This window comes from Planococcus citri, chromosome 1 (assembly GCF_950023065.1).
Source record: "Planococcus citri chromosome 1, ihPlaCitr1.1, whole genome shotgun sequence".
NCBI classification, from domain to species: domain Eukaryota; kingdom Metazoa; phylum Arthropoda; class Insecta; order Hemiptera; family Pseudococcidae; genus Planococcus; species Planococcus citri.
In genome coordinates, this window is record NC_088677.1 from 86,079,875 (window position 1) to 86,104,820 (window position 24,946).

The 24,946-nt window shown below is 37.8% G+C and overlaps 1 protein-coding gene across 6 annotated transcripts in view; it reads left to right on the forward strand.

Moving 5' to 3' along the window:
* gw (trinucleotide repeat containing adaptor 6-like gawky) overlaps nt 1-24,946 on the forward strand; it is a 101,322-nt gene that overhangs the window by 62,274 nt on the left and 14,102 nt on the right. For 3 of the 6 annotated variants that reach the window (XM_065355264.1, XM_065355272.1, XM_065355279.1), the window contains 9 exons: nt 14,038-14,146; nt 18,140-18,224; nt 18,358-18,530; nt 18,645-19,653; nt 21,621-22,632; nt 22,717-22,892; nt 22,982-23,165; nt 23,279-23,471; nt 23,614-23,688. In XM_065355264.1, the coding sequence (XP_065211336.1) occupies nt 14,087-14,146; nt 18,140-18,224; nt 18,358-18,530; nt 18,645-19,653; nt 21,621-22,632; nt 22,717-22,892; nt 22,982-23,165; nt 23,279-23,471; nt 23,614-23,688 (2,967 nt within the window). In that variant the 5' untranslated portion in view covers nt 14,038-14,086. Of the gene's footprint in view, nt 1-3,271; nt 3,800-4,600; nt 5,128-14,037; nt 14,147-18,139; nt 18,225-18,357; nt 18,531-18,644; nt 19,654-21,620; nt 22,633-22,716; nt 22,893-22,981; nt 23,166-23,278; nt 23,472-23,613; nt 23,689-24,946 lie in introns of those variants that run through there. The other 3 variants (XM_065355255.1, XM_065355297.1, XM_065355288.1) reach the window with 3 other exon arrangements.

Below are 24,946 nucleotides of genomic sequence, written 5' to 3' on the forward strand. Positions count from 1 at the left end.
CAAAGGTAGAACTTTTTGGCGATTATTTGCGAAAGTGATATTTTTTCGCTAAAAATTGTTAAAAATTCTCTCTTTATGACAAAATTACCAAAAATTGTTTTTTTCCCAAAAATTTCCAAAAGTAGGTACTAATTTTTTGCCAGAAATTGCCAAAAAGTATGACTTTTTGTCAACAGGTGATTCGCAAAAAATCCAGCTTTTTGCTGAAATTATCAATTTATCAGTGTTGCTTTTTGCTAGAATTGTCAAAAATTCTCATTTTTTTTTCAAGAAATACTGAATTAAACCAGTCTTACTTATCAAAAAAAAATGCTCAAAAATGTAATTTCTAAAAATTTCCAATTTTGGCTAAAATTGTAAAATTTTGACTCTGGAAATTTTTTTGCAATAAATGCAGTGAAAATCATTTTTTTTCCTAAAATCATCAGAAATTTTTTGCAAAAAGCAAGAAATTTTGACAAATTTTGCCAAAAGTAGAACTTTTTGACAATTATTTGCAAAAGTGAATTTTTTCGTTAAAAATTGTTAAAAATTCTTTCTTTATGACAAAATTACCAAAAATTGGGTTTTTTTTCTCAACAATTTTCAATAGTCCTAATTTTTTGCCAGAAATTGCCAAACTTGATTTTTTCTCAAAAATTTTGCTTTTGAGCGATTCTTTACTACTTAATATTGCCAATAATTACAAAAAAGTATCGTTCGTTCTTTTACTTGAAAAAAAATTCAAAAACCAGTCTCACTTTTCGAAAAAAAAAATGTAATTTCTAAAAACTTCCAATTTTGGCTAAAATTGTAAAATTTTGACTCGGGAAATTTTTTTGCAATTGCTGTAAAAATCATTTTTTTCCTAAAATCATCAAAATCTTTTTGCAAAAAGCAAGAGATTTTGACAAATTTTGCCAAAAGTAGAACTATTTGGCAATTATTTGCAAAAGTGATATTTCTTCGCTAAAAATTGTTAAAAATTCTCTCTTTATGACAAAATTACCAAAAATTGTTTTTTTTTCAAAAATTTAAAAGTACTAATTTTTTGCCATAAATTGCCAAAAAGTATCACTTTTTGCCAACAGGTGATTCGCAAAAAATCCAGCTTTTTGCTAAAATTATCAATTTATCAGTGTTGCTTTTTGCTAAATTTGTTGGAAATTCTCATTTTTTCAAAAAATAATGAATTTTTAACCTTGAGTTTATCCCAAAAATTTTGCTTTTGAGCGATTTTTTTATCACTTAATATTGCCAATAATTACAAAAAAGTGTCGTTCGTTCTTTTACGTGAAAAAAAATTCAAAAACGAGTCTCAGTTTTCGAAAAAAAAAGCTCAAAAATGTAATTTCTTTGCCAATAATTTCTAAAAATTGCTGATTTTGGCTAAAATTGTAAAATTTTGACTCGGGAAATTTTTTTGCAATTGCAGTAAAATATCATTTTTTTCCTAAAATCATCAAAAAGCGTCGCTTTTTGGCAGAAATTGCCCAAGGGTATCACTTTTTTGCCAATAATTCCCAAAGGCGTACTTTTTGCTGAATTTGTCAAAATCTTGCTTTTTCCAAAAAATTGTTAAAAATTCTAGCTTTAATACAAAATTGCTAAAAACTGTCGTTTTTTCTTCAAAAAGTTCCAAAAAGTCTCGCTTTTTTCTAAAATTATCCAAAAGTTAGGCTTTTTTGCCAGAAATTGCCAAAAAGCTCTTCCTATTGTTGAAAGTTGAAATTGTCGAAATTTCGTTTCATGTTACCAAAAATTGCCCCCCTCCCCCCCGCCCAGAAATTGCAAAAATCCTCATTTTGTGGCCAAAAATTGTCAAACTAGACTGGCTTTTCTATCAAAAAGTTTCAAAATACTTTTTTGAATTTCTTAAAATCCATTTGCAATGTCTGTGTTTTTGTTAAATTTTTTGTGATTTTTTCTTCAGTTTTTTGCTTATGTTTTAAAATTTTTGGCATTTTTTTGGACTCTGATAGCTTTTTTTTCTCGATTCAAACATTGAGTACGAGCTCTGAAATTCATCGAATTGAACCACTAGTGTATCTGTTATGATTGAGGGGGAGGAGGGGGGGGTCTGTGAGAGTCTTTTTTTGTACCAATTTCACGTTAAAAAATTTCATTAAGGAATAGTGTTTTTTATTGCCTTAATTACTCGCACTTTATAATTACGTATTGTGGATAAGTACGAAAGAATGTAGGAGTAAGTACTTAAAAAACCAGCACCACGATTATGATGCAAGAGTCGTAGCGTCTCCTAAAATAATAATAATAACAACGAAAAGATGAACGCGAAGGAGACGTTGTGTGCATAGAAGAGTTTAATCGTAGTTTTATTTGGAAGGGACGAGACAGGGGGCGGAAGCGCAGGGCAGCTGCATTACTGTATGTATTGTAATAATGAATGAACGACGACGGACGGGACTATATAACTGTACCCATCCATGATAAAGAGTTGGAATCACGAACGTACATTTAGTATATTGTGTGTCGTAATAGTCGTAATCCTTGCCATAACATAATCCTATCAATGGGAAGCAAAATTGGGTGAAGTGAAGGCCGAAGGGTGTAAAGTTGGGGGAAATTTCCCGATAGGTATTTGGAAAAATAGTTATAACTAAGTTTGGCAGAGTTTTGCCAGTGTAAACGTTGTAGGTCTAGGTACTTTTCAATGGATGGAAAAAGGGTTCGATATTCGGGGAAACTGATTTATTGACAGAAATTCCACATTCCTTAATGAAATTATGCAAAAAAAATAAAAAAGCTCGCGAAAGAATGCCGAAGAAGTGTGAGGAGGTTAGGGGCAAGGTAATGACCGAAACAATACGACTGATGAAAAAAAATTGGAAAAGTACGCGTAGCTAGAGTATAGTAATTATTACACCGCGTTCAATTCAAAATAATACATCAACGGAAAGATGGTGTTATTTTGAATCAAAAATATAATCTCGCAATAAAATGTGGCTGTATCCGTCCGTTTGAATGGCAAATTGGCAACACTGCGCGCGCGGCGGCTTCATTGTAAAGTGAGTCGCACCGCGCGCCGGGCCGTCTACGTTTGCGCGCGCATTCGCACACATACACACAGACGAGCGGCTTCGTTGGTATGTGTGCGTGTGTGGAAACCGTGCCGCGAACGACGCGATTCGTCGGTACGAGTTGAGCCGAGCGCGCATTGTCGGTCGTTCGCGTTCGTCGCTGTGTTGTGTTGGTTACCCTCCCCCTCCGGCCATACGTTTCGGTCGTTTTTCGCTCGCGTGTGTTTGTGTGTTAGTGTGAGAACGACGTTCGTTATACGTTGTCTAAAGGCGAGTGTTGGTCGTGGTGTGTAGCGTACGAAGACGAAGGTACGAATGTGTATGTGCGCGTTTTCGTGTGCTGCTGTGTTTTTTTGTACGCCACGTATTATTATATTAAATATAATAGTGTAAACGATGTGATAGTGAGAATTATATTTTAATTATTATAAATGATATTTTTACGCGTTACGATTAATGTAGTAATTATTTAACGAACGTTTTTGTTATTATTGGCGCGAAGAATTCGAGAATCCGACGAGTCGAGTCGACGTGCTGTGTTACCATTATTTAATCACCCACCATTAGTAGTATTATTCGACGAATAAAGTGTGTATTTTGCTTATCTATCTGTGTACGACGTACCTCTACCTACCTACGTGAGAAGAAGAAGTGTTCGTACTCGTCGTCTTCGTCGTCGTCGGTGGTGTTGAAATAAATGTGTTATTGTATATCGATGTCGTCCAGTGCGACAATCCTTCGCTGATATCAGTATTATTACAATACGCAAGCTACAAGAAGTAAGAGATAATTTTGAGTAAGCTAAGGTGTTTTACTTTACATATATTTGTTGTGTAGTACGGTACGCATCGTGTTCGTAAATCCGTTACTCGATCCAGTGATGTGATTGTGATCTTTGAATTGAAAAATTATTTCGTTTGTTTAGTTAGGTTAGATAGATTCGAGATGAAGCGTACATTTGGATTCGGTTTCGGTGTGATAATATGATATTGTAGGATTACAACAATGTTGGAATTGGAAAAATACATTGTATTTGTGTATGTAGATAGTAGAAGACGAAGCAGCGAGCAGCGAGCAACGACGCGAGTGCTAGTCGAGTCGCCGAACGTAGAACGTACCCTAAAAACGAACGAAACGGCCCGGTCATCAACTCGGCCGACTGGCTCGGGCTCGACACGACGAACGACGAACGTCGACCGAGAAAAATTATAACTACGCAGTTAACATAAACAAACATGGCGGGTATGCGCCTAACCAAAAGTATTAACGTTGATCGAAATTATTATCGTACCAAGTTTGCATTATCAGCTATCATCGTTATCGTTTTAAAGTGATTGTTTTTTTTTCTCGACAAAATATTCGTTAATTGTGTCCTCTTCGCCGGAGACGCGTATGTCAATTTTTTTCGTGCGAAAATCGCCATTGTCGAAATTGGTGAAAGAATAGTGTCGGGTTTGCGCCGCTCGCGATAACGATGGTGTCGTATTTTTTGATATGATAGGCGACTACGACGACCACGGTTCAAAAGCCTATCACTCTGTTCTCTTCTGTTAACAATACTCGGTATTTTTATTGTGATTTTTTAATGCTTTCGAGGGTTTATACCCTTTTTTACCATAATAACGGATTACTACTCGTACTCGTGTATTCGTATTTTTACCAGTTTTTGTTGTAATATTGATAAGTGTTTTTAGTGTGTTCGAAGCAACTAACTGCTCACTCGTCGAAACTCTCTCAATAGTATTCGTTCGGGTGCTTGATATTTTTTAATGTGTAAGTGTGTGTATGTGTGTGCATTGTGCAACTACACTCGCTGCTATCACCGCAAGTTTTTTTTCTTCTCTTCTTTTCTAAATTATTATTTATCGTATTCTCCTCCTCGAGTCTGTGTTATTAATTTATAAGGTTCCACAACCGCGGTTCTCGTGTGTTATTTATTTATATACTACCTCTTCGTCGCTACACACACACGCAAGATTATATGTAATCTGTCGCTGCTCGCTCGCTGCTTCGGTACTCTGATGTGATGATGGTTTTCTGCTCTATTCTTCGATAAAGTGTAGTGAAAAATTCGCTGTAGCGAACTGCCGTATTGTTCGTGTGATTTGTAAGTGTGTGAGCTTCACTATGGAATATTTTCAATTTTGTATACGATTTATAATATGGTAATATGTACCTCTGCCTGCCTACTATCTGTGTTGATAGTCAAATTTTGAAATCTGATGTGATCTGTGTGGGCGCATGTTTTCGTATTGTTGCATTATGTTTCGCCTGATCAGTATTCATGTAGGTAAATATTGTGATGTGTTGCGTACGATGTGCAATGTGTGAGTGTGTGTGTTTTACGATATAGTTTATTAACCAGTGGTTGATCTATATCAGCTGACTCCCATCTGTGTTTCGATCTGAATTCGATCAAAGTCAAAATATTGTGTGTCGATGGTGATTCAGTTCGGATCGAGCGAATGTAGCCAAAATACAATCATACTGTACAGCTGTGATGAGCTGATAACGTTAAACTTTCATCATATCATGGTCCAGGGTGATGCTAAAAACAATCGTGATTCAATGAGTTGACATTCATTGCTTTGTTATTCAAAACTGTGGCGTGCATATTGCATATTCGTGCTTTTGAGGTCGTACGTACAACATGAATTTATCGTGATTTTTCTGCTGATATGGGAGGGGAGGGGAGGGAAGGGGAGGAGAAGGATGTGCAGTTTCAGGAAAGTGAAGATTTTCGTAGCTTTTGCAGAGGCGTGCCAAACCAAACGAGGGCCCTCCCAAGGCAGGAAAAATTGGGCCAAAAGTTGGGATTTTTTTTCCGGAAAAAATTTGAGTACCTGATTTGGAAAAAGTTGGAAAATTTGTTGAGGAAATTGAAGAAATATCAAAAACCATGGGGTTTTTACTCGTTGAATTTTGTAAATGTTCGAAAATTTTTTCTCGAGTCGAATCGTTTTACGTTTCTTTTCTCCTACCAAAGTTGAAAAGTTGGAAAATTGACTCCCCACATCAAAAGTAACGTTGTTTTATTTGACATTTTTTCTCATTATCAAGAAAAAAAGGTCTCTACAATGCATTCCAGTCAAAACTACCAGAAAGTCCCCATATTGTCCTATTTTTCGCTGAAAATTGTCTAGTACGAGTATTAAAGCATCGTTTTCGAACGTTTGAAATTATTCGACTTTTTTGTTCCCAACACCCCCCTCCTTCCAAAATTTGTTCGAACCACATCTGGCTAATTAGGATGAAAAAAATACTGCGATGAGGGGGTGGGGGAGGTCTGAGGTAAAAAGTTGAGGAAAATTTCTCCTTTTTTTCCGAATTTATGTATTCAAATGTCTGTCTCACAAATGTTGCCATTTGGTCAGAAGTGAACAATGAACGTGTGAAAATTGCTCCCTCCTCCCCTCTCCTCCTTCTCCTCCTCACTACACAATCACATTCGATGTTCAAAATTGTTCAGCATTTCGGTGACATTGTTTTATATGTATAATGATGTATTGGGTAACTGAATTTGGGGATTTTGAGGTGAAGACCGAATAATTTTAGGTCATCATTTTGAATTTGTTCCATCACTTTTGTGTGCAGTGATTTTGAGAAACCCTGGTCGCAATTTTTGATCATTTGTGTTGAACTGAAGGTGCCAAAATGCACCGATAGATGAAGGAGAAGGTGTTGTGACTGTGAGATGTTGCTGTGGAGAGTAGGGACTTGGGAGGATATGCTGGGTTGGAATGATTTTGACTTTTTTTTTCTTTCTCGAATACTGAAATGTCTGATCCCACCAAAGTTACCATTTATGTACTCTCAAGTGAACGTGGTTAAAATTGAAGCTCTGCCCCCCCTCCCCTCTCGTCCACCTTCTCCATTCCAAATTATTTTTTGCCACAGTTAGTTTCAAATTTCAGATTTTAATTGATTTTACAATTATTTTTTTATGAAAATTTCTCATAACAAGGTGTCCAACAAGTTCTTCCAGTCAGTGAGAGTACCTTTTTGCCCGATGGTGCCTATTTTTCAAAAAATTGAAAATGGGAGGGGAAAGAGGGGGGGTAATTGCGTGATTTTCCATCATTTTTTTGAAAATGTACTTCTGAAAGTTTTCTCTGAGGACCTTCTTTTTGGGTTTGAAATTTTTTTGACACTCGTGTGAAGTATATTCGTGTCCTGTTGATGTTTCAGTCGCATTTAGTGACCCATTTAATGGCATTAAACCATCATTAAACTCTTCGATGCTGTTGGAAATTGCCGAAGCCGAATAGAGGATAATCCAGGTTGAGTTTGCAAAATATCTCACTTTGAAAATCGTAAATTAGCGAGTAACTGGGAAATTCTGTTCCGACAGTATATTCTCGAATGATCTTTATTCTGATATATTATCGGGTTTTTTTTTACGTTTCGATCTTCTGAAATATTGTCGAATTTCATCCGAAAATGATTCTCAATTTTTTCAATTGAAGAAAAAATGCAATTTATCAGAAAATTTAATATTTTTACCACCAGAATCCTTCCAGATAATCCACTATTTCGCATAATATTGATCACTTTGTACAGAGCTCTGCAAAGTTGGAAAAAATGAGAAATTTTTCAAATATTTTTCATTTTTGGTCAAAACCCTTCTGAACAGCGACGACTCCCTTTTTGAGAAAAAAAAACCTATTGGTCTCCCAAGCTTTGAGTCTGCTGAGTAATGCAGGCCCTTGCAGTCCTTGGGGTCGAGAAAATTACTTCTTTTTGTCCCGTGCTCTTTTCTCAGGAAGGTCATGAACAGTCCTTTTTCCATGAATCGTAATTTTTAGTGAAAGTTGAGCCATTAAATATCTTTAATTTTCCAAATGTTTTAATGTTGAAATACTTGGTTTAAAATTTTAAAATGAATTTTTGAAATTTGTTTTTAGTGATTTTGTAACCTTTTGGAAGGGGGGGGGGGAAGAGTAGCATTGGCCCATTTTTCATTTTGATAAGTGTCTTTCTTGAGGTTCTTCTGAGATCCTGTTTGATTTTGAGATTTTGTGAGACATTCTGGTCTTCATATTGTGATTGATTGTGTCTAATTTGCGAGGCGGGGGGGGGATTTAAGGGAATCAAAATATCTTGAGAAATTTTGACATTTCTGACACAGGGAATGAACATTTTTTTCAAATGATAGGGTTTTATTCATTTTTTGATGTAGAGTGATGGGGGAGAATGCTACTCCGTCTATACGATTTTTTTTCTCGTGTGGTGAGAAGAGATGTGGCGATTTTTTCAGACAACTTCAGCTGCTAAAAATTGAGGGGGGAGGAGCATTTCAGTTATTCAGTTTGACGATTCACCTTTTTTGTTGCAAAGGTCGTTGATTGCAAGTGCGAATCTATTGCTGTTTTGGGAAGATATGAACGATCCTCAAGTTCGAAGGAAATTAGCATTTACTCATCGAAGTTTGCAAATGTCGCTGAATTTTTTGTTTTGAAATAATGATATAGATTCTTGCAAAAATCCTCGAGTTTTAAATATTGAACAAATTGATAGAGAATTCGCGAGCTTGGAATGATTTTTCGGAAGGATTTCAGTGTCGTTTTGGATCTAGGAAATTGAAAGCAATGCTTTTTTGGGGGGGGAGGGGGCGATTGTGTCAAATTCTCAAGCGATTTTGATAAATTGAGTGGCTTTTTATGCGTTTGTTGTCTTGCTTTTTGATTTTGAAAATTTGTCGGAGGGAGGAAATAACATGAATTTTTTGTATTTTTATATGTAGGTCGAGTTTTTTTACGACTTTTTCATTATAATCGTCGTAAGTTTTTAGCTGTATTTTGAAAAAATAATCACCACGTGCGTCAGATACGTACGTACATCTCGAAGACTTGGCAACAGAGCAGTGTGTATGAAGAGAAACAGTGATTACGACGAGCGTGTTGCCAAGTGTAGGTATTTTAGAGAGCGTGTGCGTGTTGTATTATGCTTTAATATGCTGCACGACGATATCAGATCAGTACAATTGCAAAGAAGAGGAAGAAGAATCGCGAATCTTGACTGTGTACGGGTAATCTACATAGGTGCGAGTGCGAGCTACGAATATTGTCTTGTTCGAATAGATGTACCCCCTTCGGGCCCCGCGTCTTTCCCCTCCTTCATTCTGGCTTTTTTCCCGCGTACCTTGCTCGCCAATATTGCCATCGAGATCGAGAACGTCTGCAACGATGAAGATGAGGAGTAGAGTAATGTTTGCAACGATTATTCAGGTACATGGTCGAGAGCTGAATTCAATTCAACCCTACAACAAAAGGCTTACCTTACCCTTACCCAGGTTCTTCCTTTGTAGTGAACGTAAAAAGATAACACGTGGTGAACCACGATGCCTAAAATGTGGTGCGAGTTTTCGGAAATGTGAAGTTGGGTAAATTGAATTTGAGAATGGAAACGAAGTAGTGTTGTGATTTTTTTAGGAGGTTTGGACTGGTGAATGTTGGGTGCTTCTAAATTAATATTAATTTTACGATTTTATTATTATTTATTTACCTAGCCTAGTGTTCATCTTGGGGTAGTAACTGCAACGAAATGAAAACGTGGTTGCCTGCTGTTTGGTGTATCGAAGACAGGTGTAAGCCTTCGAATAGGATAAGACGTTTCTGGCTTCGTATTTTTTTCGTCCCAAAAACCGAAACGTATTATTAACCTATACCTTCCCTCCTCACGCCCCTCAAAACCAACCCCCCCCCCCCACCACTACCACCTTAGATTTGATCTATCAGTTTTCCCACCATTGGAAATAGCATATTGATTATCATTTATCATAATGTTACCGCATCATTCTTGTTGAAACTGCGTGTTTTAAATTCTTGAAAATCGTGTAATATATTACGAGCATATTTTAAATTATTTCATTCTGCGTAAAATTCCCAGTACATTGTAAAGAGAGCCAATGGCTTGGTTGAAATTTGCGCCAAAAATAACGTGTGAAACAAGTTCCTAAGAACTGTATTGAAGATATGCAAGATGTTTAGATGGTTGATTTTTTGAAATTTCGGTGACGTTTGAACATTTCAGTTTCAAGTTGTGTATGTAAATTGGGGTCATCGAAATTTTGAAATTTGGTACCTTAGGAGACAGGTGACTGAGGTGACTCGTGCTTGTTTTGCCAAAATTGGCAGCATTTCTTTTTCTTTTTTTCAGTCACAAAATGTCCTGTTGTGTTGTATTTTTTTTTTCATTTTTTCTGGTTCTCATTCGAAATGAAAAAAATATCGATCCTCCTCTTCCCCCTCGTCAAAAGATTTCCCGCGTTTGAAATTTGGTACCTGTAAAGACAGGTAATTCCTGACTGTTTTGTCAAAATTTGGCAGCATTTTTTTTTTTCAAAATTGTCAAAAGTTCTAGTGTGTTGCATATTTTTTCTCATTTTCTTTCAGAATTTCATTATTATTCTGGTACTGTTTCGAAATGAAAAAATTTGATCTTCTCCCCCCTCCCCCACTAAAAGATTTCCCGCCATCAAAGTCCTCACCTGCTTTTTTTTACTTTTTGGTCAACCTGTTCCCATTTAACTTTCCAAAATTGGAATTTTTTTCATTTTTTCTAGCGTTCTTGGAAAATGAAACTTCTCAAAAAATTTGGCTCGAGTAAATTTTGACAGTTCGCCTCACCTCTTTCTCAATCTCCTTCTCTCCTCCCCCCACCCCAGATTTGTTTCGGCGATTTTTAAAACGAGACATTTTTTTGAGAAGGAGAGGGTTAGTATTAGCCCTGTTTTTTGAAAATGTCTTTTTAAAAGGTTCTTCTGTTTGGTTTTGAGATTTTTTCAAGGCACCTTGTAAGTCCGGCATATGACAAGAGGAGTAATTGCACCCCCCCCCCCCCCCCGGCGATTAACCGGGACAACTTTTTTCTTGAAGGGGACATCCTAAGGAACATTTTAAAGCAAACTAGCCCAAAAAAAAGTTGGCCTTACTTACAAAATGGCGGCCATTTTGATTGACAGTTCAGCCGAAATCGCAAATTTTGCGTTTCAACATAGGACTTGCACGAAATTTTTCAAACCTTACAAAGGTAGATCGAAAGATCATGCGAAATTTATCACCTGTCAAAATTTCAAGTGCTTAAGCGCGTTTTTCGATTTTTGGTGAATTTTTGAAAATCGAATTTAGGCCAAAAATGAGGGAAAAAATCAAAATTTCACCAAATTGACCAAGAAAGCTGAAATTTGGGATATACCCTATTTTCGACGTGTCAAATCGATTGAAAACAGTTTCAACCCGTTTTGAGCAGTTCTGGAGCCTCCAGCAGATTTTTGAAACTCGAAATTCCCACAAAATTTCATCAAATTGGAGTTGTAAAGCTGAAATTTATTCTAAAAACTAATTTCAATACGCTACGAAGTACTGCAGGTGAATTTCAAGTCGTTTTGGAGCCTCCAGCGACTTCTTGGAAATTCTTGAAGCCTGCAGCAGATTTTTGAAACTTGAAATTCCCGCAACATTAATTTATCAAATGGAGTTGGCAAGCTGAAATTTACTGCGCAGACTACATGGTGGTTTCAAATGGTTTTGAAGCTTCCAGCTACTTTTGGGAAATTTCAATTTTCCAAAAAAAAACACCATACAACCTTTCAAAAAGTCGCTGGAGGCTCCAAAACGACTTGAAATCCACCAGCAGTCAACTTCGTAGCGTATTGAAATTAGTTTGCAGAATGACTGGAGGCTGCAGTAATTTTCAAAAAAGTCGCTGGAGGCTCTAAAATGACTTGAACCCACCTGAAGTCGTCTTCAGAGATTGTTAAAATTGGAATGTAGCGTAAATTTCAGCTTTCCATCTCCATTTGATGAAATTTTGTGAAAATATAATGTTTCAAAAATCCGTTGGAGGCTTCAGGAATTTTCAAAAAGTCGCTGGAGACTCCAAAAAGAGTTGAAATTCACCTGCAGTAATTCGTAGGGTATTGAAATTAGTTTTTAGAATAAATTTCAGCTTTACAACTCCAATTTGATGGCATTTTGTGGGAATTTCGAGTTTCAAAATTCTACTGGAGGCTCCAGTAATTTTCAAAAAAGTCGCTGGAGGCTCTAAAATGACTTGAACCCACCTGAAGTCGTCTTCAGAGATTGTTAAAATTGGAATGTAGTGTAAATTTCAGCTTTACAACTCCAATTTGATGAAATTTTGTGAAAATATAAAGTTTCAAAAATCCGTTGGAGGCTTCAGGAATTTTCAAAAAGTCGCTGGAGACTCCAAAACGACTTGAAATTCACCTGCAGTACTTCGTAGCGTATTGAAATTAGTTTTTAGAATAAATTTCAGCTTTACAACTCCAATTTGATGGAATATTGTGGGAATTTCGATTTTCAAAAATCTGCTGGAGGCTCCAGGACTGCTCAAAACGGATTGAAACTGTTTTCAATCGATTTGGCATGTCGAAAATAGGGTATATCCCAAATTTCAGCTTTCTTGGTCAATTTGGTAAAATTTTTATTTTTTCCCTCATTTTTGGCCTAAATTGGATTTTCAAGTTGTCCCGGAGGATGAGGGGTGGGGGTGCAATTACTCCTATCGCCATATGCCGGACTATTGCGAATGCGAGGGGTATTCCCCCCTCTATAATGTATATTTTGAATAATGAAACGAATTTATAAACGGGTATTTGTATCGCATCAACTATAGAAAAATTTGAATGTGTGACATGGCTACGAAATCTTGATGGCGATGGTTAACTTTAGCGAGTATAAAAGATGAAGGTCGTCCGAGATACAGAATACATTGTAGCTTATGTGTATTTCGACCTATGAGAGTCTTAAGTTCTGAAAGCGATCAAATTCTGTTAGATAATAAAGTATGAGGTCATTTGTGATCCAAAGCCGGGTCCAAAGATCGAGAAGCTCCAGTTCGGTTCACGGTGGTGCTACATATTCGTCGAGTTGTTTGGCTTATCGTGCTGTACGATGAATTGAATTAAGTCATCGACTGCGTTTTGTTTGTTTTGTGTCGTTTTTTTTTTTTTTCATTTTCTCGTATTCTTCTAAATTTAGTAATTCAGGTCGAGATTGAAAAAGAATTATTACTCGATGGAATGCGATGTTGTTGTTGTTGTGCATGTTATCGATACCGCGATTCGAGAGAGCTTCGTGAAGCTTGTCGGGTACAACGAACGTCGTCGTCGTCGTCGTCGAACGTGTGTACAGAGAAAAAAAACGCAGTTGTGTGGCTGATAATTGGCGTAGGTACTTTCACCAATCGTGGTGGCAATCTGTCAGGTCCCGCTGCTGCGTTAAGGTTATTTGTGAATGGTATTTTATATACGCTTTACGGTACGTCGTCGTCGTTGTCGTCGTGTATACAGTGCTCGGTTTGCTGTTTGCAGCAACCATTGCAATGAGAAAGAGCGAGAGAGAAAAGTAGTAGGAAATGAGTCTGGTGAGAGGGAGCGAGAGAGAGAGCGAAAATGCAACAACAAGAATTCACAACGTTGTTGTTGATGAATACGACCGATCGACCGACCAACCAACGAACCGAACGAACGTATACAGGATGTTCGAAAAATATGCCTTGGATGTGGGAAATTCGTCATTATATCGATTCAGGTGTTGACTAGAGTAGAGAGTGCTCGTGGATTCGTTTGAGAAAATTATTGAAAATCGTATCAGATTCGAAATAGAAAAGCTCGAGAACGTTTTGAAACAGAGGTGATATTAGTTTGTGTTTTGGAGGGGGAGGGGGGAGGTGGAATCATTTATCCGTGAATAGATTTATGGAAAGTGAGAAAATTCCGAGTACAATCCTCCCTCGTCCAGTACTTCAGAATCAGGGGAAAAGGGAGCATTCGGGATGTGATTGTTGTCAATTTTAGATATGCTTGGTGACCCATCTTATAATGTAATTGAACACATGAATTATTGATGACGTATTGTAAAATGTCTAAATGTTTCGGATAGAATATCACTATTTTTATTATCGATTACAAATTGAACGTACTATGTACTCGTAGTAAGTGTAGCCAACTTGGATCGTCGTTGTTAATTTTTACGTTTGTTTCTGTTTTCAGATTACATATTTCTTATGCATCATTTGCCAAAGAAGAAAGAGTAATCCAAATGTTACAAGACAATTCTAGTTCCAATGAAATTCATTCTGATATACTTAGTTCTTTCGAGGTGAGTTATTATTGTTCGTCTAGAAAAAAAATTATTATTTGTATCATCATAAATCATAAATATAGATACTAAATATGTATTTATTCAGTTCAGAAATAGGTTTGGGTTTTTTTTTTGTTTTGCTGAGATGATGTAACGATGAATTATTTTTCGCGATGCACAATTCCCACCGCACCCCGGTACACTAATGCAATAATGATAATACGAACGTATTTTGTAATTGGGATTTGGGAGGGGTTTGTATGTATATAAGTAAAACATTCGGAATAACACACACGCACACACACACAAAAAAAACAACGTTAACGATGCTGCTGCGTTAATGTTATATGTATGTATATATTGTATTATTTCGAAATTTAACTCATTTGTATGTATTTTTGATCGTTTGAAGTTCCATAGAGCTTGTAAAGTTGGATTGTGCTTTAATCAACCTTGAAACGACAATGAAAATATTGCAGCGAATTAGAGAACGAAACGACGTCAATGTGACCAGGAATTTCCCTAGGGTAGGGCTGCTGCGAATTGATGTAGGAAAAAAAGATACGGGGATATATTGTGAATAAATTCTCGAAAATTTTCCAAACAGTTTCGCATTTATTCGACTATACAGAATTATTTGTTTTTGTTCGGTATCCAAATGAGTTTTTTTTTTTTTTTTGGTGCGAATCGAATTGTCATGTTGAAGGGTTTGAGAGATTTTTTTTGCGGTCTTTTTAAGGTTTGAAAGGTTCATTAATGCTCATTTCTTTCATCTACAAAATTATACGTACGTGTACTAGAATGTGGATTTTTGAGAGATGAGAATTTACATGGAGAGAGCTAAAGTGGTCATCCTGTTCGTGAGTACGTTTGTTTTTGTTTTTTTATTTGAAAGTTCAAGATTTTTTTCCAAAATTGCTAAGAAGAGGCATTTTTTAAAATCAAAATTGGGAGAATTCTTGTATTTTGTCGTTGAAAATTTTTCTCGTTTTTATGGTCAATTTTACGTGAAAATATGTACAATTTTTTACAAAATTTGTGGAAAATTTTCAAACGAGAAGTCCTGCTTTTTTTCAAAAATTGCCATAGAAAAAAGTTTCATGTTCTGCTTTTTTTTTACTCAACTTTTACAATTATTTTTTTTCTACTTTTTTGAAGCAAATTTAGGTAAAGAAGACAATTTTAAGCAAAATTTTGAGAAATCTTGTTTTTTTGAAAATCTTTCTTCAAATTTTTACAGTTTTCCTTGTCTTTTGCTTTAATTCCAAAAAATATTTTTTTTTGCCAAAATTGTCCATGTTTTTTGAACGTGATGAAATCTTGTTTTTTCCAGTTTTTTTTTTTTTTTTTCATTAGACTTAACCTGATGAAATTTTTCCTGTTTTTTTAAAAAAATTTTAAAATTGGAAAAAGATTTTTTGAATTGATGTCTTACATTTTTAGGTGTTTTTTTTTAAAGAGGATGAGGGAGGGGGGGGGTCAAAATTGCCAAACAGTTGTTTTGTTTTTTTGTCAAAATCGCAAGAACAAAATGCTCGTTTTTTTTCAAAATTTTCAGACAAGTCTTTGTTTTTTTTTTCAAGCAAAATTTTGAGAAATATTGTTTTTTTTTGAAAATCTTTCTTCAAATTTTTACAGTTTTCCTTGGTACATATTTTGCTTTAATACCAAAAAATATTTTTTTTGCCAAAATTGTCATGTTTTTTGAACGTGATGAAATCTTGTTTTTCCCAGTTTTTTTTTTCATTAGACTTGAGCTTATGAACCATCCCAGACAACCCTTCTGGATTCCAAAAATTTATAACCCCACTAAAAAACGTCAACCTAATAAAAAAACCAAATCTAAATCCCTCTCTCCACGAGTGTAATAATTCTGCAATTATAAACACCCAATTTGAAATCGGAAAAAGGCTTTTCAAATTAATGTTCATTTTTTTTGAAGAGGATGGGGGGAAGAGGGGTCAAAATTGCCAAACAGTTGTTTTGTTTTTTGTCAAAGTCGCAAGTAAAAAATGCTCGTTTTTTTAAAAAATTTTCAGATAAGTCTTTGTTTTTTTCGTATATTTTATTAGACTACTTACAAAAATTGCAGAAAGTCTTGTTTTTCAATCTATTTTTCTTCGAAATTGCAGAATGTATCATTTTTGAATTGTTTTCATCAAATTTTTGCAATTTTCCTGTTTTTTCTGTTTTCTTTTTTTTTTTTTTTTAATTAAAATTTCCAAAAAGAAGAATTTTTTCCAAAATTTGAGAAAAATACGTTTTGTATCTAAGTTGACAAAAATTTACCAAATCAGAGTTTTGCAATTTTTCCAGTTTTTTCATCTTACACCTTTTTAAGGTTTTTTTTGACAATTTTGCAAAACAGACCTTGACTCGCATTTTTTTTTTTTGTAAAAATTATTTCAAAACCTCTTGTTTTTCAACGAAGTTTTGAAAAAATTGTTAGACAGCTCTTTTGTTTGTTTGAAATTTTCTGAAAAAAAACTCCTTTTTCCATAAATTGAAAAAATTGGAATTTTTCTTGCAACCCCCCCCCCCCCCTTCTTCTCCCCAAACCCACCCAAATTTTCATTTATCTTTTTTAGGATTTTGAATTTCGTTCTTTTTTTCTAGTGCTCTTTGAAAATTGAGGATTTCCCGTTGATCATATTTCAACACCTCTCCCCTCCACTTTCTCCTGTGTGGAAATTTTTGGAACAATATTGAAAAAAAAATTCTCCCTCTTACCGAAATGGCAAAAAAAAGTGTTTGTTTTTTTTCATTTTTTAAATCAAACTTGGATAGGTAGTTTCCATTTGATTTTTCATTTAAAATGGATAATTTTAAATTTTTGTTTGAATAAATTTTGTCAAAAATGAATTTTTACCCAACCATTTCCTTCCTCCCCCCCCCCCTCCACTCAATTGAAGCACTTGAAAAAATTGAATTTTCTGATCAAAAGCCTAGTTTTTTCAACGTTGTCTTGTTCGTTAGTGACCTTGAATAAGAAGTCGATTACCTACCGAATTTAAGCCAAGCAGATCAAAAGTCCGGAAAAATTTTACGTCACTTTACCCCCTGTGAACGTATAGTTTAACGTTCTAGTTCGTATTTCAAGTCGACGATGAGAAAATGGAAGAGAGAGCATCGAGCTATTCGAGAATTTAATTAGTCGTAAAATTGAACGAGGAAAATTTCGTTACGACACACAGAAGCCAAGTTGAGAGTACCTAATTGAACGAGAGCAAAAATATACAGTACATAATATACACGGCAGTGTTCGGTTCGGAACGAATAATGTAGTTATATCAGTTTGCTAGGATATGAGCGAAAGAAGCATTATGTGGGATGGTGAGGTGGAGAAGGGGAAGGGGACTGGTGTAAGATCGATTTTCAACGTGTATTTTCCGTCTTTTGTAAAATAAGTATAACGCTTCTTCGTACATCGTTACGCGGAAGTGACTCTAAATTGAGAATGAAAAATAATGCGATTCTGCGAGATTCTCAAATACCTACATAAAAGAGATGAGGATGACGGATAAACAAAAAAAAAAAAAAAAACTCGAGACTGTGAGAGCGAGCGGTCTAATTAAAAATACGAAAAACGTGGCGTACAAAGGGAAGCCAGGAGCTGCCTCGTCGTCAGGTTACAAGGATATGAAGTCAGAGAGGTTTTAGAAATGAGCCATTTTGCGTCGTTCACTTCGGTTATCGTTGTGTCGATTTTTTTCTCTTTTATGTTTATACAGGTTCGATCGGTTGATTTGAAATTTTGTTACTTGCGAATTTTTTAAGCCTTTGTTGCTTATCCGGATGAGAAAAAAATCGAAATGTTACGTATTGAAATTTTTTATTTTATTTCGTCGTCCTTTTGTAATTGTTTTCTGTACGAGAGTGTCACGAAATGTGAGCTCAATACTGGGGGATCAGTCGTCATCTCAGCAACGAATTTTTGTCCTTGTTGTGTTTGTAGAAATTCAGATTTCAGCATTCTCTAATCATAGAATTTGTTGCTTTTTTTTGTTGCAGGAGATTGTAGAGAACGACATTGCGAGCAATGAGCCTGTTCAACCACAAAATACCCATAATTCTACACCATCTCACATTGATATAGGTAAATATACCATCGTATGTACTTAATCCGCCTACCACTACTTTGACCCTCTCGGTCTCGTGAGTGTTTTCAAGGGAAGAATACCTAAATCGTGGTGATTAATGCGGATGCGTGTTTGGTTTTTATTTTGCAGGCTGTGAGCCAAAAAGTTCTCGGAGTAAGAAGTCTGATTCAGGGTGTATGGAGGGGGATCGAGCTGGCTCCCTTCATTCTCCCAAATTAACTCTCTCTTGTTCTCTTATATCTGTGATAACCAGCTCAAGTATGTTAGAAGAGCCTAATCCTCCGTCCTATCGTATATTACAGGTAAGAAGAAGACTGTTCGCGATAGATACGAATTTTTCGTGCTACTGCTACTGCGACCACGACTAGACTATTTCATTTTTTTACTTATACGTTCTTGGTATTTATTGCTTACAGAGCTCGCAAGATATTGACGGGGGTACTTCCATGGCCCGACACCTGACAAAGGTGGCCGACTCTGGTGCTCAGGATAGTAATAAGTTTCCTAGTAATAATAACAATCATAACGATAGTTTTAAACTAACTAATAAGGATCCCGCTGCTACTACTGCTGCTGCTGCTGCTACTACTACATCATCCACTGCTAGTACTGCTGCGATGAATGACGACGAACCGAACGTAAAAGACCATAGAGGAGAAGAAGAAGGCAACGTAAATGGCGATAGCGTCGCCTCTTCTTGCTACTGCTACTCGTCCCAAAAGGCAGACGACAATGATGGCAATAACGATAATAATCGCAACAACGACAACGACGACGACGACGACGCCGACGATGCTAAACCACAACCACACCAGAGCCCTGCAGCAGGGAAATCCTTCATCGTACGGAGTAAGACTCCGGCGACTTCGGCGGTGGTGGCAGCGTCGACGACGACCATTGTTGGCGACGATGGCGGTGCTGGCGGCGCGGCAATAATTTCATCATCATCGTCATCATCATCGTTGTCCGATCAATACATTCCAATAACGAAGAATTCGTATCCTACCGAAATGCGCGACAAAGAAGACTTCTACTACGACGACGATCACGAACTGACCAAAATTGCGGATAATTACAAGAAAACGTGGGGTATTCCGTTAATGTGTAAGCTGTTGGGCGGCGGCGAGAGTACGTTGAATTCGAACCAAGCCGGTCCCATATCGAATTCGGCGGCCGGGTCTCCTTCTTCAGGCGGTACCGGAGCTGGCGGCGGCGGCGGCGCCAATAACAACGCCGGAGGCGGCGGTTGGCCGGCCGGATCTAATCAGACGACCGGAGGCGGCGGCGGTAACGCGTGGAACGCGAGCGGAGCTGCGGGCGGCAATGGCGGCGGTAGCAATGCAGGTGGCGCCGGCCGGCAAGCGGTCGTCTCTAATTCTTCCTCGAATAATGCTAGTCATCCATCGAATACGTCACAAAATTCAGGTGAGCATCGGAATCGTGTTTGTGTAGGGGTCTGCTGTTGGCCTCTCGGGAGGGGAGGAAGGGGTTTGAGAAAGAATCCCTCGAAATTTCTGTACTGGGTTTTTGATGAGAGATGATCAGAATTTTGAGGAAGCTACATATTTTACAAGGGAGCCTTCGAAGGTGTCAGCTACTGATTTCAACGGAATCGAAGGGTTTGGAAATGGCATGGCCTGGAACTCCTGTAACCAAAATTTCAGCTGCCTCGATTGATATTTTTTTGATTTTTTGGGAATTTTTCGTAATTTAAAATTGATCATTTTCGGCGATTTTAAGTAAAAACTATGGAAATTTGTTCCGAAGCTAATATCAATTCCCTAGACCCGCAATTTCGTAATTTCAAACCATTCTGGAGCTTCCAGCGCGATTTTTGATTTCTTTGGGATTTCAAGATTCCTCCGGATGGTGTGAAAATTGATTTGAATAGCCAGAAATTGAATTATGGCGCATTCTCTACCTGGTTAAACGGGTTTCGTTTTTTGAGCCGATCTCCAGGTAAATCTCTCTCCAGCAGTCATTGGCTGGTCAAAAAAAAATCACTCGAGGAGTCTGTTTGGAAATCGAGCCAAATGTGGATCAATATCTTGTTTAAATGGGTCGAGAATGATCCGTAAACCCGATTTCCAGCTCTTCAAATTGATTTACACACGTTTTGGAGGAATTCTAAGATCCTGGAGAAATCGGAAATCGCGCTGGAGGTTCCAGAATACCAAAAACGGTGAAATTGGGAATGAAAAAGTTGGTCTCAGGCAAGCTACTGGTAGCTACAAATTTCAAAAATTGACTTACGAGCAGAAAATTTTTCATTTTTTTCTATTTTTTTTCTTCATGAAAATGTTGTGGTCGAAAAAAAGTAACTTTTGGTTACCAGAAGGCTTCAACTAATATTGTTGAAGTTTTGTTTTCTATTCTGCCAAAAACATCGAAAAATCTGGTCAAAATTGATAAAAAGTCTCACTTCATGACAAAATTGGCTCAAAAGTGTATTTTTTTCGCAGAAAATTTCAAAAATTGTCTTTTTTTTCAAAAAGTCTCGTGTTCTACACAAAAAAATTGAAAAATTTCATTGTTTTGTTGAATATTAGCCAAAAAATTTCCATAAAGTCCTGTCCTTTGCTAAAATTATAGTCTTGCTTTCAAATAAAAAAATGAACTAAAACTTTTGGCAAAGATTCCAAAAAGTCTCGCCTTTTTACAGAAATTGACAAAATTATTCACCTTTCAGTAAAATTGTCAAGGTTTTGATTTTTGTCAAAAATGATTCAATTCTCGTTTTTTTTGCTCAAAAAATTTTGAAAAAGTCTTCCTTCTTTTGCTAAAAATGAAACAAGTGTTTCACTTTTAAGCCATAAATTTCCGATTAACTTCACCTTTTTGAGAAAAGGGTCAATTTTTCATCATTTTCACTGATTGAAATTTGTTTTTCCAAAAAAAGAAAAGCGATTGGTGAATAATTGTCAGTTTCAGTTTTCCAGAGAAATCTCCAAAAATCGAAAAATAAATTTAGGCTGTTGGAATTTTGGTTATGGGAGTTTCAGATCATGCTCCTTCCAAAAATTGTGGCCTCGTCCGAATCGATGACGAATATGTACCTAAAGAGGTTTCCTTGTTAGTTCAATAATGTTACGAAGTGTTGAAAATGTGGAAAAATTTTCCTCTCCAATTGTAGATCTAAACTTTCCAAATTAAGTTTATACGAGCTCATGTTTGCTCAAATATTAATCTTGGAGAAAAATTAATGACACTAAAGAGTGTGGTCTTGTGGATTCTTAAACTTAAGTCCCACGAAGAGCTTTTTGGGCGATCAAATTGATATTTGAAGGAGGGGGGGGGGAGCTTGAAATCATGGCCACAGTATTCATAAACCATTAAGAATGCTCCCAATACATCTTGACTGATGGCTTCTTGTTTTATTTCTGTTCGCTCAGGCAAAGGTGGTAACAATTCCGGTAACCAAAGTCAAGTGTCTTCGCAACAGCAACAACAACAACAGCAACAAGGCGGCGGCGGCGGCACTAGCGGACAACAAGGTGGCGGCGGTGGTAACACCGGCGGCGCAACTTCGTGGGCTCAGGCAGCCGGTAAAAATCTGCCCCCGTCGTCTTCGGCGGCGGCTGCGAACACATCACCCGGATCAGGTGGCAGCGGCGCCGGAGCAGGCAACGTACCAGCGTCGCCGATCGGAGCTGGTAATACGACATCGAACGGCGGCGGCGGTGCGAATAACGCAGGCGGTAACGGCGGCAACGGAACTAGTATGGGAAGTCCTGGCGGCGGAGCAGGCGGTTCGGTTGGCGGAAATACGGGCGCCGGGGGCGCAGCCAACGGTACGAATACGACCGCTTCGAAGCAGCAAATCGAAGATTTCAAATCGATACGCGATTCTTTATTCGCCACCGATGGATGGGGCGGTCAGCACGTGAATCAGGATAGTCTATGGGACGTTCCATCGTCTCCGGAGCCAGCCGGAGCTGTGAAAGACGGCGCCGGCGGCGGTAACAACGCCTCGGCCGCTATACCGTGGAAACCGAACGTGAACAACGGTACTGATTTGTGGGAAGCGAATTTACGTAACGGCGGACAGCCTCCGCCGCAGACTACGCAGAAAACGCCGTGGGGACATACGCCTACGACCAATATCGGCGGCACGTGGGGCGAAGACGACGACGTCGGCGAATCGTCCAACGTGTGGTCCGGATCGTCGACTGCGAACGTGGCTAATCCGGGCGTACAGCAGTGGGGATCGACTCCGAATAATCCGACTCCGATGTGGGGCAACGCGACCAAAAAAGACGAATGGGGTAATTCGGCCGGCGCAGGAGGTGGCGGCGGCGGTAGCGGCTGGAATGATCCCAGAGATATGCCCAGAGCCGGTAACGGTATGGATCCGAGGAACAATATGGTCGACAATTCGCATATGCGCGCCGTCATCGATCACAGGTAATTTACACAATCGTCCGGCGCTGTAGACTTTGAAATTGAGAATCGTTTGTAATATTTTTTTTGTGGTTGGCATTTTTACAGAGGTATCAGCGGTAGATTGAACGGTTCGAATAACGCTGAGCCTATGTGGGGCGGACCACCACCGCAACAACCACCTGGCGGACCTGGTCCGCATCATCATGTCACACCAACCGGTCCACCACCCGGGCCACCCGCTCAAACATCGAAAATGGTACCACCCGGAGGTCCGGCAACAGGTAAATTGAACTTTCGATCGTTTAGTTTGACTTCGAAACGTACGAGAATGGTGAATTGATCTTATTTTTCGAATGTTTTTTCGACACAGTATCTCATTGGAAAGAAATGGGAGGCGTTGCGGGCAATAATCTAGGACGTAGCGGAATGCAATGTCCGCCTGGACCAACGATACCTCAAAATCGTCTCAATACCAGTGGATTGAATAGCGCGGCTGCGGCTGCCGTAGCTGCCGGCATTAAACCCGATCAGTTATGGGGAGCTCATCCGAACAGGTACGGTTTACGTCCTGGCTTTTTATCGTCTTTCGTTCGTAGAAGACCGTGTTGTCGATTGTTTTTCTTGTAACGTGTGTTTAATTGTAAATTTTTTTTTTTTTCTGCCACAGAAACGGCGCGTGGGGCGAAAATGGTCCTCACGATATGAACTCGACACCCTGGGGCGAAGAGAAACTAACGCCTTGGAACGAACCGAACATGACGTCTTGGAATTCGTCTCAAAAACCCAAAACCCCAATGACTCCCGGAGGCTGGGGTGATGGCGAAGTTGATCCCGCATCTTGGGGTCATGCGTCAAAGATGGTGAGTTAATCGATATAATTATGTACATATTTTATGGTACTAACTGTTCAAGAATCTCGTTTCCTCCTTTCCCCCTATTTATTTACCCATCATTCGGTGATACGTATTTATTGAAACCTGATTTCGTATTATTGTTCTGTAGGCTCCGAAGAATTTAACCAAAGAAATCGTCTGGGCCAGTAAACAGTTCAGGATTTTATCCGAAATGAATTTCAAAGTACGTACTCTTATTTTGTACCATATAGTCCGGCATATGGCAATAGGAGTAATTGCACCCCCCCCCCCCCCCCACCGATCCTCCGGGACAACTTTTTTCTTAAAGGGGGCATCCTAAGGAACATTTTAAAGCAAACTTGCCCAAAAAAAAGTTAGCCTAAATTACAAAATGGCGGCCATTTTGATTAACAGGTCAGCCGAAATCGCAGATTTGGCGTTTTAACATAGGACTTGCACGAACTTTTTCAAACTTTACGAAAGTACATCGAAAGATCATGCAAAAATTCATCACCTGTCAAAATTTCAAGTGCTGAAGTGCGTTTTTCGATTTTTGGTGAATTTTTGAAAATCGAATTTAGGCCAAAAATGAGGGAAAAAATCAAAATTTTACCAAATTGACCAAGAAAGCTGGAATTTGGGATATATCCTATTTTCGACATGCCAAATCGATTGGAAACTGTTTCAACCCGTTTTGAGCAGTTCTGGAGCCTCCAGCAGATTTTTGAAACTCGAAATTCCCGCAAAATTCCATCAAATTGAAGTTGTAAAGCTGAAATTTATTCTAAAAACTAATTTCAATACGCTACGAAGTACTGCAGGTGAATTTCAAGTCGTTTTTGATCCTCCAGCGACTTTTTGAAAATTCCGGAAGCCTCCAGCAGATTTTTGAAACTTTAAATTTTCACAAAATTTCATCAAACGGAGATGGAAAGCTGTAATTTACTCTACACTCCAATTTTAACACCCTCTGAAGACGACTTCAGGTGGGTTCAAGTCATTTTAGGACCTCCAGTGATTTTTTTGAAAATTACTGGAGCCTCCAGTAGATTTTTGAAACTTGAAATTTCACCAACATTAATTTATCAAATGGACTTGGCAAGCTGAAATTTACTTCGCAGACTACATGGTGGTTTCAAATGGTTTTGAAGCTTTCAGGTACTTTTAGGAAATTTCAATTTTCCCAAAAAACGTCATACAACCTTTCAAAAAGTTGCTGGAGGCTCCAAACGACTTGAAATTCACCAGCAGTCAACTTCGTATCGTATTGAAATTAGTTTGCAGATGAATTTCGACTCTCCATCTTAGTTTGATGAAATTTTGGGGAAATTTAAAGTTTCAAAAATCTACTGGAGGCTCCAGTAATTTTCAAAAAAGTCGTTAGATGCTCTAAAATGACTTGAAATCCACCAGAAGTCGTTTTCAGAGGGTGTTAAAATTTGAGTGTAGAGTAAATTTCAGCTTTCCATCTCCATTTGATG